General features: G+C 44.8%; 1 protein-coding gene across 1 annotated transcript in view; it reads right to left on the reverse strand.

Moving 5' to 3' along the window:
• Positions 1-8,912: 8,912 nt before the first annotated feature.
• LOC147691860 (maestro heat-like repeat-containing protein family member 2A) overlaps positions 8,913-15,702 on the reverse strand; it is a 93,988-nt gene continuing 87,198 nt past the window's right edge. Inside the window, exons 7-9 of the mRNA XM_086936694.1 lie at positions 12,465-12,548; positions 11,096-11,167; positions 8,913-9,438 (exon numbers count right to left, since the gene is read on the reverse strand). Of these exons, the coding sequence (XP_086792820.1) occupies positions 11,102-11,167; positions 12,465-12,548 (150 nt within the window). The 3' untranslated portion in view covers positions 8,913-9,438; positions 11,096-11,101. The remainder of the gene's footprint in view (positions 9,439-11,095; positions 11,168-12,464; positions 12,549-15,702) is intronic.

Below are 15,702 nucleotides of genomic sequence, written 5' to 3' on the forward strand. Positions count from 1 at the left end.
AGACTCCAGAGTGTGCAGGATAGGCAATAGAAGGACCCTTTATTGTAAAGGGAAAATCGTTAACTTTTTGCTGCTTAATTCTTCGCTAGAAGTGTTGCCCACAATAATTTCAGAGGTGTTTAAGTGGCAATTCTGTGCCTTTGTTTTGGGTTTACCTTAGAAGAGACTCCCAACTCTACCCCTCCTTTCTACTGACACTGTGAAACAAAGGACCTGATTACAATATTGGCGGATGGGATACTCCATCACAAACGTGATGGAGTATCCCTTCTGCTGTATTTCAAGTTCAATAGGATGTAGTAGAACTTGTAATGTGGTGTACGGAATATCAGCCATATTTGCAATGGAGTATCCCATCCGCCAAGATCATAATCAACCCCCCAGTCTGGGAGGTACACATGTAAATCAGGAAATGCCTGAAACAAATACCCGAGTTAGACTCTGGAGTATGCACACTCCATTTGGAAACATGGTATACATGTGAGGCAGAAACTACCATGCAGTGTCTCATGGTTTGTCTTGCAGAATCCAGGGTCCCACAGCAATGGAGACTCAGAAATTCTTATTTGCTTGAGGGTTGGGGCTTCTAAATGCCAGCCACCCTCTGTCATGTGTGAGAATATGAACATTGACGCTCTGCAGTCTGCCGGGAAAAAAGATGCCTAGAGTCCGCCTTGAAGAAAGCAGCTGGCTGACTGCTGTGGAAGGGTGTTAGAGGTGCTCTTACATGAAGAAGATCATACCTATAAGGAGGGAACAGTGAGGAATTGAGAGGAAGAACTGAAAGATGTGAGCGGCTAAACAGAGAAGTATCTGCACCTCAGGCTGTGTGGAGAGGCCTTGAGACCCTAGTGGCACTGCTGTGTGTCCAGGAAATTATCTCCTGTAGCTGAGGCATGACCAGGGATACCACAAATGCCTTTTGTGGTATTCCCGCCTTGAAGACATGGAGCTTGTGATTACTGGAAACTGAGAAAATCTTGATCACATTTGATAGCCTTATCTGAAAAACTGAAGTGCAGTAAGCAGCTTAGCACTAGGTCAGACCAATCTCCAGAATCAGTGGTGGTCTCTGTCTCCATCTCCTGATCATTGCTGCAACATAGGGTGGACTGGTCATTTGGGTGATGGGGTTGTGTTTGGGTCCGAGGAAGATTCCCCCAATGAATATTCAATGGAACACAACCAGAGAGCGCTTCGCAGTCTCCTCATTGTTCGTGCTGGTGCTGCTTGTCTTCATCAGACAGGGGCAGGTGCACCACATATAGAAGAGAAGGCCTGGGGCAACATCAGCTGGGCTGAGACAGAGCCACTCTGATCCCGCTTGTTGGGTTTGTAGGAAAGACAGCATTCAGTGAGGTCTTGCCTTTCACTGGCACTCACAGCCTTGGTCTGCCTGAGAAACAATAAAGATAGAAAGGTGATGTCACCCATGAAGAACTGTCATTGGGTACTATCCATGATCCACCTCACCACAATTTCTTGGGGAGGAATAGGCTGACTTAAAAGAGTTAAAATAATAATGTTACCCACCACTTACTCAATAAGGGCTAATGTCCTAATATTCATTGAAGAACTATGTTATACCTTTCTCAGAGGAGTAGCCTAGATTAGTTCTATGAGTCTCAGCTCACAGCAATTATTGCTTTGATAGCTGTGCATTATTTGCTCACTCTCAAATTTATTAACTATATACATTTGTATGTTAGAAGTGAATTACTTTTACTTTTTGAGTGAAAACAATGGCTAGACCTGGATTCATTGCTGACACTGGATGTCTCATTGACTTTACCATACACTATTTAGTAGGCACCTGGGCACCTGGCTTGCCTCATGCTTGTTGCCTCTAGTTCCTGCTTGTTCCAGACTGATCTAGTGACACCGCAGGGATTTTTCCAACTTAGCATTCTTCCTACCAACAGGAGCCTTGCCCACCCCAGGACCCACTTAATGCGGCGAAGGTGCGCCAAAGGCAAGCCTGTCTGTGCCCGTCTGCTCATGGACCGCACCCAGTGCCATGTCCACTGGCTCTCCTGACCCCAAATATATACCATTGCCAAGCTCTATACCCTCAAACCCGGCTGCCACAACAAACACTGCCACTGCGCGAGCCACGCTCCACAGTAGGACCTTTGACCTGCACCCATTGCCACCTCACCTGCCACTGCACACATACCATCCCCACAACCAGCCCACCATGAATACACCAAAGACACCACCTGACCAAAAACACAAACTTGCAAGCACCTTTCTCAACACACGCTCACTATGCAAGCATTCCACTGAATTACAAGACCTCATCGCCATCCTCACACCCAACATCGTCTTCCTCACTGAGACCTAGTTCAACCCCACATCAACCCGAGGCATTGCCACAGCGATACAGACGCATATAAAATTACTCACCAGGACCGCACCAACAAACCATACAGTGTGACACCACCACCGACAACACCACCACCCCCATGGAACACCTCAACTTCAAGCTCCACACGGATGACAAAACAACCATTGGAGACACCCACGCATTCCCCAGGCCCATGCTCCAGCTTGTGCAACCTCATGACAGACTTAATTGCACCCCCAGTGCTAGATTCCAAGGACTAGGTGTTCCAGAGTGACCTAAATTTCCACATCGACGACCCCATTGACAAAAACACTGCACATCTCCTGGACAGTATGAACAGCCACGGATATACCCAAATCATGCAAGACCCTACAAACACCTCAGGACACACACTGGACCCAATTTTCACCTCCAGCAACCGTGTCAAATACAGCCATGTCACAGAATTCACATGGACCTATCAATCCATCATCCACTTCAGCATCTCCAGCCCCTGCACCACCACCCCCAAGATGGTCAACACCCCCCACAAAATCTCAGAGACCAGCTGGGCGAATGCCCACAACACCTCCAACCCTATTAGCGACACCAACCTCGAACAGTCATTGACAAACTTCAACGCCTGGATAACCAATTGCGCAGACAGCATTATCTCCATCAAGAGCAAGGTCCAGAGAAAATCCTCCAAAAAGGCCAGCTGGTACACCCAGGAACTCAGAACAGCGAAACAAGATAGGAAAGAGTTGTAGAGGAGTTGGCGCAAGGACACCTCAGACAGGGCAGCCTTGAAGACCTCCCTCAATCTCTACCCTCTGCCTGCTAAGGGCAATAAAGAAGACAGTCCTTGCTGCATCCATCGAAACCAGTGCCAAAAACACCAAGGAACTTTTTTAAAATCATTAAGGAACTCCCCAACCCTAATACCCTTACAGGAGCTGCGCGACAACCATATACAGAAACCTTGAATCCCAACCACACCTACGGACGTCCTCAACAGATACGCCACAACCATAACTGACATGAACCACACACTGACCACCTGTAACATCCTTTCAACGAACGACACCAATTCCACCATGAAATTCATCCCACAAACCTCTGCCCGCACAACATCTTCAACCTTGAAAGCCAAAGGTTATGCCAGGAACTCACCACCCTACTCACTACCTCTATCACCTCTGCAACATTTCCTGATACCTGGAAAAATGCTGAGTCAACTCATGACAAATCTGGAGCAGTACTAGCTACTCAAAGCCTCCCAATCTCACTTCCATAGCAATCACAACACCAAAACTGCTCTGATCGCAGCCGCTGATGACATACAAATCCTCCTCAACTGAGGAGAAACAGCAGCTTTGATCCTCCTTGACCTCTCGGCAGCCTGTACCCCACACACTGATTGAAAGACTCCACTATATTGGCATCCAAGGGGACACACTCAGATGGATCACCTCCTTCCTCACAGGAAGAACCCAGAGGTTCGATCTCCCACCTTCACCTCTGAACGCAAGGAGGTCGACTGCGGTGTCCCCCATGGCTTATCCCTCAACCCCACACTCCTCAACACATATATGACCTCAGTGGCCAACATTTTCAGATCCCACGTTCTCAACATAATTTCCTATGCAGAGGACACCCAACTCATCCTCTCACTCACCAACAACCCCACCACCACCAGAACCAATTTCCACAGATGCATGCCAAATGTTACCGACTGGATGAAAAACAACTGCTTGCAGCTGAATACAGACAAAATGGAAGTACTGATTTTGGCAACAGCAGCAACACATGGAATTATTCCTGGTGGCCATCAGACCTAACTCGCTCTAACCATGCCTGAAACCTCAGAATATTAATTGATAACAAGTTCACCATGAAATCACAGATCAACGCCTTCTCCTCTGCCTTCTTTCCTCACTCTGCTCATGCCATGTAAGATCCTCAAGTTGCTCCCCTTACACAAGAGGCGTACCGTGACACAATCCATACTCACCAGCGGACTGGACTACAGCAATGCCCTCTATGTAGGAATTGCCACACATTTCCTACAGACACTTCAGAACATACAGAACGCTACAGCCAGACTCATCATTGGCCTTCACCGATGAACCCATATCACACCCCACCCCAGGAAACTCCACTGGCTCCCGTACAGAAAACATGCCAATTTAAGCTGCTGATCCATGCACACAAGGCTCTACACAACCAAGGAACTGCCTGCATTAACCACCGCCTGAACTTCCACCAACCGTCAAGAAGACTACGTTCTGCCCCCCTTTTACTTGCCCGTAACTCCCTGCATCTACCGAAGTAGAGGACTCTACTTCTCCCACATCACAGCAGAGACCTGGAATAGCGTCTCCACGTACCTCCGGACAATCACCTCACTTTCAGAATTTCAAATGGCTCTCAAGACCTGGCTGTTCGAATAAGCCTGTGGGGCCTGCAGGCCCATGAATACCCTATCAGGTGATTAGCCATGCTTTATAAATCCTGATTGATTGTTCGATTGACCTTTTCCCTGACAAGCCTTGGTCTGCTCAACTTTTCTACCCTGGGGGCCTAGTGTTAAAAGGGTATACTTGTTGCTCAATTTTTGGTTCATCTGTAAGCTTAGCCACAGGACGCCATTTTTAAAAGGCTCTCACTGTTATAAATTAAGACCAGTAACCAGTTTCTGTCTTGGGCCGCCTAAAACTGATACAACATGTCTTAATGGCTACCTAAGAGACATCTCATTTTGCCCTGTAACAGTTATAGTCAGTGGATTAATCGGGGTAGGAGTAACAAGTAAAGTGGGCCTGCTGCAGTCTCAGTTCATGTAATACATATTGTCTCAGCTGCCAGTAAACTTGTATAATCTCTTGTAGAATGTTTTTGCCGACCACCTATTACTGTTGGTCTCTTGGTAGGTGAGAGGTGTATTCTACTAATGCTGGCCACTACTGACAGGTACCATTAATGGACTCGCCCACCCTGGCTCCTTGACATGTGGTAACCCTCCCTGATATCACTTAATGTGCTCCGAATGTGTTAAGAGAAGCTCTTTGCATTGGTAGGGCAGATATAATAGCAAGTCATTTTTTTCATCATGTGTTATCTTCGGCTGCAGCTACAGCTACCCATTAAAAATAGATTTAACAAGTGATCATGTCCCTGGAATGAATGCGACTTCTTCTGTCAGAAGGAACTCTATTCCCTGCCAGGTAGGCTGTAACCACCGGATGCAGTGTTTGTGGAATATTTACTTCATCAGCCACAATTTAGTAACATTGAGGTTTCTTTTGTATCTGTTACACTTAACAAGCCCTGATGGATAAGGGTGACATATACAAAAACAACAGTTGACGGAGAGAATGCAGAACAATGTCATACATTCACCCCAGTACAGAGACCTGGGCCTAAATCCCTCGTTTTTAGCTCACCATGCCATTCCAGTTTGAACCCAGCTATATGCAAACCAGTCTTGACCCTGTGCCCCATGGGAACAGTCCAGCCCAAACTGCCAAGCCAGGTCCTCCCTGGACTGGAAACAAGCATCCCAGGACCGGTTTCGGATTTTCAGCCCTCATCAGCCAGGATAGCTTGATTCCAGAGGCATGGAGAGCACAGGACTCACGTCTGAGCATACCCATCCCACTCGGGGTGACAAATTAAAAAACAACAGTTGATGGACAGAACGCAGAACAATGTCATACATTCACCCCAGTACAGAGATCTGGGCCTAAATCCATCTTTTTTTTTGCTCACCATGCCATTCCAGTTTCAACCCAGCCATGTACAAATCAATCTTGACCCTGTGCCCCATGGGAACGGTCCAGCTCAAACTGCCAAGCCAGGTCCTCCCTGGACTGGAAACAAGCATCCAGTGACTGAAAATCAGTTTTCGGGCTTTCAGCCACTGGAATCAAGCTATCCTGGCTGATGAGGGCTTGTTTCCTGAATCTATTGAAGATTTATAGGTACATAAGTGTCTCCTAAATAATATCAGTATGTCACTCAAATGTGAAATTTGGAGCAACCAAGGAAATGGCCCAACTTTGGGAACCACTTCATCATATCACTTCTTTCTAAAATCACTCCTGGCTAGGTTTTGCCAGCTTACAGAGCTGTAGGAATATATGTGTGTTTCTGCAGGTAAAGGGAAAATACACAGCTATCTCACACCCCTCCCTATGGGCCATACATGGTGGAAGAAAGCCCATTTGTGACCAAACCTACCAGATAAGGTGGAGGGACTATGATGTTCCTACCACAATTGTGTCTGTTCAGTTCATTATGTAGGCAATAAGGTGATTAATGTACTGGGGTTTAAAAAGCCCCATCCTCTAGCATCATCCAAGGATTAGAACAGTCATCCCAACAAGGCCAGTAATAACAAAGGCACAATACATTAGGGCTAAAAGTATCAAAAGCAAAATAGTATATTTGATTAGTGGAAATCAAAGCCTGCCATTGCTGTCAGATCTGAAAAGCTATGTAACACCACCTGCACACCATTTTACGACCAACATGACTGGCCTCTACTTTATCAGCTGGAATGTCTTTTGGACAGGTAGTGCTCCTAGTTCTGTAGTCAGTCTTTCCTTCTCTCCTTAGGAAAGACAGGGTTATATTGTATTGTAGCCTGGTTGTAGCTGTTTCCTACTTAGAATGGCATGAAAACCCATTGTTTGGTAGTGTGTCTGTCAACCTGTTGTTGGGTGAAACGGTTTCTTTTCAGTTTGATATAGCGTGAGCTCCCCCCTAAGGTATCAGAGCCTGGTACATGAGCATCCGTTGCATTACGGATTGACACCTTCATTTTTTTTGTTTTTTAGGTGGGGTAGATTAAGTGATTTGCCCAGAATCACAGGATCTTTGAGCCTCCCCAACTCCAACATGGTTCCCCAGTTTCAAAGTCAGCCACCCCAGCTGTTAAGCCACACCCTAGTTATTCATTACTAGGTCCAGTCTTTTAGTGATCTTTTGCTGGGCAAGGGGACATTACAACCATCACACTACAGTGAGCTCATATGGAAACACAGGGCAAAAGTCTTCAGTGAATAATTAACACTATTTGAGAACAGACCACAGGTTGTGTATACAGTTCTTTGTAAAAAAAAAAAGAGAAAAAAAAACTTAGCACTATCATATTGTTATGACAATTTGCACACAATCAAACCTCCTTAGGCCTTAAAGACTTATACCCCAAAAGGCAGTTGGTATGAGACTTTAGTGAGGCACTATACCCAACAATATGAGTTTTCATATATCAAGTAAAGTTAAGCCTGCCATAAAAAGCACCAAACCCTCATCTTGCTCATTTGATTCCATCCCTCCCACTTTTACAAAACAACAAGAAAATTCTCTCTCACAAAGGACATTTTGAGACAGACAGCAACTGGGTGTTGTTTACTAATTACCTTGTCTCTGACCAATGCCAGAGAAGCCATATGACCCTCAGTTATATCTCTGCCTTCTTAGAATTATTCAAGAGTAGAAAAAGTCATTTGAGGTCACTTTTTAAAAAAATTGTCCTTTATTTATTTCCCCAAGAAAGATGTATATGCCCATTACCCTGCTCAAGGACACTGCATCACAATTTAAAGAGTGAGATTATTTCTGTCCCTTGAAACACCCCTAATTGTGATGATGGTTGAAAATAGTTGAAGACCATTAAGAAATATGATCAACATTGATTGTTTTATGGTAATTTATGTAAATGTGATTTCCTAGGTTCTTCATGGATTTCTAATTGCTGGCTTAAGCGTTTACATAAACAAAGGGCACATTAGTAGGCCTGGGTGGAGTTCACAATGTCATTAAAAAACTCCACTGTGCTCCGCTGAGCTCCGCATGCGGCGGAGTGAGTTAAGTCATGCTACAGATTTTTCGTACTGGGATTATTACAGCACAAATGGCACCATCTGCAGCACAAGAGGGTACAGCTTCCTTCTGCCCCTTGAGCTGATGTTCTACTCGAGTGGCAGCTTTCTCAACGCAAGTGGCAGGCGTCTCAATGTGAGCGGTAATCACCTGCTGTGACCGCTCGTGTTGAGAAATCTCCCCAGGAGATAGTCTAGCGGTGGATTTTCCTAGCTTGGTCTTACCAAATTAACGTTGGCAACCCATCCAAGAAGAAAAACTCAGTTCCATGCTACTACATAGAGTTTTTCGTAACTCCGCACAGAGCAAAGAGGGGAAAACTCTGCAAACTCCGTGAGTGGAGCAGTTTACCCCCCAGGCTAATGAAAGGAATTCTTTATTTTACATTGCTTCCCTTGCACAGGACTGACCCAAGTGAATTAATAGACAAAGATCAGTGGGTCCCTGTGTTTCAAACTTTTTTATGTGATTGAAGAAACATGTTTAATCCAAATCTTAAATTCTGCATAGAAAAACCATGCTGAGAGTGATTTTTCATGAGTGACGCATGGTGATGCAATGGGCCCCAAACCTACTTAGTTTTGAAACTCGATCTTCAAGGATTACCGTGTAGCCAAGAATATATGAGAGTTCTCATTAAAGGCAAGAGTGATTTATTGTCTTTAAAAAAAAATATTTACTGCCAAGGGCCCTAAAAACAGATTACATACAAAAAATGTACAATGTTTATATTCAGTGAGTCTGGGAAACAGCATTCGCAATACAAATATTTTAAGGAGTCAGATCCACATTACAAATAGTAGGCAATTTAAAATTCATCATGGCTGTACAATAACTATTTACAACTGCTTAAATTGCTCAGGTTGTGGTGAACCAACGTGTCAAGACTGATATCGGTTAATTATTTGATGCAGGAGCCCCAGACCGGCGGAAGCGATACTTCGTTGTCATTCAAGGTGATCCTCAACCGTACTCCTGAGATAGGGTCATCATCCTTCACCAAATCACAAAAGTCGAATCTTCGTGTTTCTCTATGGCTGGTGAAGCTTTTCTGTTCAATGATATCTAATGGTTTTCTGCATGTCCTCTGGTGGGAGATGGTGTTTCAGCACTGAGTGCTCATCAGAAAGGGAGATGGTGAGGGATCCTCAATAAATGCTATCAGTGATATCAGCCACAGTGGTCCGAATCAAAGGCCAAAGAGATGGTACTTAGGCTGGTACCTGGAAGATGAAAGGTACATGGTCAGATAGGTCAAGTAGGCAATTGTCCATCCTTACAGTGCAGCAAGCAATTGAGGCACCATGAACTCATAAGATATATTTTGCCTTGTTTCCAACATTGGCTTGCAAAGAATTTGAATACATTTAACCAAGGTGAAGGGGAGTCAGCACTGAAAAGATTGTGCCTCTTCAAATATTGCAAGAGGTAAGTTAGTTCATAAAAATGTGCTGCCTTCAAATATTGTACTCCAGCATCTGCCTCTTGCCCTCTTCAGTGTCACACCCTCTACTACACAGGAGCTACTTTACAGAATTCAAGACTCTGTGAAGTCCCTAAACAGGCAGTAGGTGTTTTCTAATCAGATGGTTTTTTTTTAACAATGTGTTCCCAACCTGATAAATGCCAGTCTTAAACTCAAGGGGGCAGATACCAATGCTTACTCATGCCCCCCCCCCCTTGCATCTGAACCAGACATTCAGAATTATTATGCTCCTCTTTTGAAATCACAAAGCATCCATACTGGGATCACAGCCAAGCTCTTGGTGGCTGTATTTTCAGATGATACATCTATGAATTCATAAAAACAAAGGGCCTGATTCACAAAAGTAAAGGTCCACTGTCTTTCTTTTCTAAAAGGTTTTGCACCCAATATTTCCCAACCTAGAGGTATTTCTTTGATGACAACTGCTTTGGACAACCCTACCCCAGAATCGCTCTTTCTCCAGCACCAATGGGATGTGATCCCTCAGTCTCTCCATGTCCATTGTTGGTTACATATTTCTCTAGACTTGAAAACCTATGTATTTCGTTCCTATTGAACACACCCAATTGTAATTTAAAACATTAATCAAAGGCCTTCTGCCAGAAGGGCTTCTGGAATTATGAGACTATGAAGGGCCAATTGCACTCTTGAACGTCTCGTACAAGAATATTGTTGCACACTAATGCCATGGACAAAATATCGAAGCACAAAATATTGAATGGTAAATGCAAAGAGAGGCAGATATATTTACCATTCTTAACTCCACATAAATGAAGATATATGTATATATATTTTTGGTACACATATGTGGAATTAGGTACAGAAAATCTGTTCATTTTTACCTTTTGATATTTTGGCTCGCTTTTTTGTCAGTTATATTAGTGTATGGCGATATCAATGTTCAGGAGGCACATTTGGAAGGCTATATTATGGGACACAGTGAAAATTATGCAGCATAATTTATTACATTCTGTGAGAATACTATTCTGCTATTTTATCACCCATTAATGCTGTTCTCCCAAAAAGCTTTGCCTCTCTTATACCAGTATAGCACGTGGGTGAGGTAATCTGGTGAGTAGTTAATGTTTGCTGTGGCGCAGCACCATATGGTATTTTTGATTATTCTAAACTATCAATACATTTATTTGTGGAAATCTGCAATCTATGTAGCATAGGGTGGATTATTTGGTAAGTACAGCAAACCCAAAATTGTATAGTAGAAGCGCCTGGCTAAACTCATGGGTGACAAGCAGCACTGTACAAATCCACCTTGCATTTACATTACATTCCAGTGACCCCATTGATTTGTGATGGTTTGTTGTGTTATCATTTCAATCTGATAGTACTCACACTCTCACTGACAATAACAGAAAACAAAAGTATCAAAATCTTACCTCACCCTACTTAGAAAGTATGTAGTCGCACAACTTGAGAGTGTTTTTCATACATTTGATCATGTCCTCGAGCTGGTAGATAGAGAGAATAGAAATGAGAAGACTATTTAGATGTGACAACATGCATAACAGATGACTTATTTTTCTAAAAAAATGGTAAACTGTGGGCATTGCCAGTAACAGGTTGATCCCAGGGAATAGGAGATTGTTTTCTCTGTTGCTCGTTGCCAATGCAGCTGAATCCTTTGCCTGGTTTAGAAGTGAGGATAGAAAAAGCTAAATTTGCTCCTAAGGTGAAAGGGAATTTTTGATCCCATAGTTCCTTGCTCGTCCACAAATATGATCAACCCCTGGGTACTTTGTTCTCTTCTCTCACAGAAGAGTTTACTCTTGTAGTCAGAAGGGTGATTGTTTTAATTAATTCCTGTTTCCAGCAAGAGATAGCTTCCACCTCTGTCCATTTACGCTGTGCACTAAAACCAGCGTTGAAGTTCCGAAATCGGTTCTAGCTCTCTAAGGGTACCACTGGATGGGAGACTGAAGGCCAGATGTAGGACGGCTATTACCGGTTGGTAACGGGAGGCCAATTTACAGATTCGGTAAATACCGAATCGGTATTTACCGATTCAGTATTTACCGAATCATCATATACTGATTCGGTATTTACCGAATCGGTAAATAACATGTAGGAAGCACTTTGAAGAGTGCTTCCTTGCTTTAAGAGTTTGTTATTTACCACCAACTATTAGTTGGTGGTAAATTACGAATACCTCTGTAAATGCAAATCCATGCATTTACACCAGTGCCATGTGGCAGACATACATGCCCTTAGGGCATGTATGTGTGCCACATGTGCACATAAGCACTATTCAGGGGTGCAACAGGGTGTCAATGTGCCACCCTGCCACCCTTGACTCTTTCTCTATTTTACCGAATCTGTATTTACCGATTCGGTAATTGACATTCATTCCTATGGGCCTCCAGGGCCATAGGAATGAATGGCAATTACCAAATCGATAAATACCGATTCGGTAAATACCAAATCTTAACGATTCGTCAATTTTTACCGAATTTTTAGCTACATAGCATTTACCGATTCGAAAATACAGAATCGGTAAAATTCGGTATTTTCGAATCTGTAAATACTATTTGCCTACATCGAGCCCGACTGAGTTACTACACTATTCACTCCGCGGTAATATTGTAATGAATTCCTTTTGTTTCTGAGAATGGAGTACAGTTTCCATGGGCAGTTATTCCTCTGGTATCTTTTGGATTTACTTTGTTTTGTGTAGATGCAATGGAAGCGACAGAGTTTGAGAGAGAGGGCACATGAACTTGATGGTATAGAACTTTAAAGAAGACTCACATATTTCTCAGCTGCAATGGTGGGCATGTCGAAGGCATCCATTTGTTCCGGTGGTGTTACTTCTTCAAGCAGAATAGATGGATCCTAAAAATATAATTAAAATATCAGCATTACCAAGACCGTTGTCAACACATCTAGACTCTCATGAGTCTCACAGAGACGGAAGTCACAAAAGGCTGCACACCTCAAGAAACTCAAAAACTAAGAAAAACATTTGTACAAGAAATAGCATACTATGTTCACTTCCTATTTGGGCATTTCACGGCCTTAGCACCTTGTGTTCACCCCCTTTAAAAGCAGAACTATTACTTTTGCGAGTAATTGATCAAAGATGCAGAAACAGTGAATATGGGTAAGCTGACAGTGTACAGGTGTGCTGCTACCAGAAGTGGTCACTCTGCTCTTGACCCAATAAATTGTGTATGCTCTTTCTAAACAATACAGTATCTACCTTATCTGATGAATACCATCCTGGCTCCCAAAGTTCTTGCCTACTATTGACAAATCCCTCACCTCCACTACATTGTAAAGAGCATCAAGAAAGAGATTACTGGGAGGAGTTGCCAAGTAGTGTAAGATGGAGGCTACATTTTACGAGAGCTCCGTGCCAGTTCCGAGAATCCTGCTGAATCCGGCAGGGAACCAGAGCACACTATACGTTTTCAAATGATATTTTCTTCATCTAGTGTTCATTCATTCGGGATAGATCACACCAAATGGAGATTTTCAAAAGATTTTATTCATAAACAGTGTCCACCTCTCGGGAATCACTGTACCTGTCACTTAAGCCTACACGTGTTTCATCACAGCATGTGGCTGTGACTCTTCAGGGCTGATCTTATTGATCGAGGCGCGTGGTCGGGGAGCCGGTGATAGTTCCAACCCGGTCCTTATCGGGTAGTTTTGTTGTGTTGTAGATTCAGGCACTAATCGGTATTTCCGGGTGCCGTCAGCAAACTTTTAGGATTTTCACAGTGAGTAAATGTCACTAATTGTATTCAGGCCGTGTTCAGCCCGTGAGTCAGCTTGTATAGCTTCGGTCTCCAAGTGCGGGTTCCCGCACTTGGAGACCGAAGCTATACAAGCTGACTGAATGAGTGTCTGAATCTACAACACAACAAAACTACCCGATAAGGAACGGGTTGGAACTATCACCGGCTCCCCGACCACGCGCCTCGATCAATAAGATCAGCCCTGAAGAGTCACAGCCACATGCTGTGATGAAACACGTGTAGGCTTAAGTGACAGGTACAGTGATTCCCGAGAGGTGGACACTGTTTATGAATAAAATCTTTTGAAAATCTCTATTTGGTGTGATCTATCCCGAATGAATGAACACTTGATGAAGAAAATATCATTTGAAAACGTATAGTGTGCTCTGGTTCCCTGCCAAATTGAAATAAGAGGGGGGTTGCTGTACCTCTTCTCTTTACAGAGGTTAAGGTTTTCCTCTGACCAAGAAGCACCTACCTTGATGCCACGACAAGCTAATACTTTACTGTAAGAAGTTGAGCGCCAAATTTCTGAACACTTAAAAACCCACCCACAGACTTAACCAAAATCCTGCTGAATCCGACCCTTAGGCTACCTTTTTTCAGCCATAAGCACCGGTGTGGTAGCCTGTATACTAACCCCCTTTGGCCCACAGAAGCCCATCCAGAGAGACCGGGATGAGAGATAATTTTGGCGATCAACAGCCTGGGTGTTCGTACGACCTGCCTGGAGACGTGCCTGCCGGTGACCAACATCTCCTGAAGCTGTGAACTCACAATGGTGAACCCCCCTGTGCATCGACTCCTGGGTCGCGCAAGGGAGAGAAGACAGCCAAGTGGCCAGGGTGTGGCACAAAGCCGCTTTAACTTCCAAGCGGTGGCTGGAAACAGCAGAACAGGGACCTTAGAGTGGAGGAGCGGGACTGGGTGCCACACGTGGGCAGGGCTGCAACTGCAGACTGGGCGAGCCGACTATGGGGAAACCTTTTCTCCGATGCAAACATCCATGTTGCGGCCCCTACTCTTGTACCCTTTGTCCTACCCAAGCCCATGCAGGGAGCCAGGGATGAGAGAAAATCATTAGGCAAATGACGCCTGCTGCCAACGTATCCATCCTGGAGCTGCAATCCCACAGCGGCTATCCATCTTTACCTCCGTATTGACTCTTGGGGCACAGAGGAAACAGCCACATGGGAGGGGAGTGGTAGGGACCGCTTTTCACGTTTAGGCAGCCACATCGGATTGTGACTGCCGAGCCGAATTGGTGGGCCACATTAGAGGAGATTGGATAGGCAGCATGAGCATCCACGACAAAGTTACAGCCCAGGTGGGCCGGGACCCACACAAGATGTCTCGCCCCAAAGGTAGGAGACTGGGTACATGGCTTCAACCTCAAGAGGTGATCCCCCTCTGGGAGCCCAGAAGTCCTGGGAGACTGCTAAGGCCAATGGGGGGGCAGTGACGGTCGCACACGCCCAGCCTTACTCCTCCCCTGATCACCATGGTGTCTCAGGAGGACATCTGGAGAGAGGAGGGGAGAGAGGGGGGCCCCAGCATTGGGCCAGTAAGACATGACCTCACAGAGACAAGCGTGGCCAGATGTCCCTTGCATTGTGTGTAGGGAGGACCCTTCTGTCCCCTCCCAGCTGGTAGACCTGTCAGATGGCGTGGTGGACCAGCACCCAGAGAAATTCCTCACAGAATAGTTCAGAACCCGGGTCCCCGATTGTGAGCTATCCCGCTACTTTGTTCTGGAAAGTGCACACAGGGCGCTGGCCCCATGACCTCCGCCGGTGACACAGCCTAGAGCCATTATCATTAGGGTACTGAACTTTGTAGGCAGAGACTGTATACCGCGGCAGGCACGCCAACATCCAGACGTCCTTTGCACTGACTCCAAGTTTATGCTCTTCCCCAATTACACAGTTAAGTGGAGCTCTTTCGTAAATGTTAGAGGTTAAGTGGAAAGTCAGGGCTATGTACATTGAATGTGCTGATGTACCCTGCCAAACTAAAAGTTATCTATCAGTAGGGAACCATTTTTATTTTATAGCCCGGAAGAGACCTGGATCTGAGCGGCAGAGATGAAACAACTGCCTATATCAACAAAGGAGCCAATGACATCTCGGGAGACTGAAGGCTGAAATGCAACACACTGATAGGAGGCCAAATCTGGTTATAACAGGAGGATAAACATAGGGCATCCTCCTCATAGAGCTCTGGTGAGTACCAGGAAGGGGACCCTA

Source organism: Lissotriton vulgaris, chromosome 9, assembly GCF_964263255.1.
Source record: "Lissotriton vulgaris chromosome 9, aLisVul1.2, whole genome shotgun sequence".
Lineage (NCBI taxonomy): Eukaryota > Metazoa > Chordata > Amphibia > Caudata > Salamandridae > Lissotriton > Lissotriton vulgaris.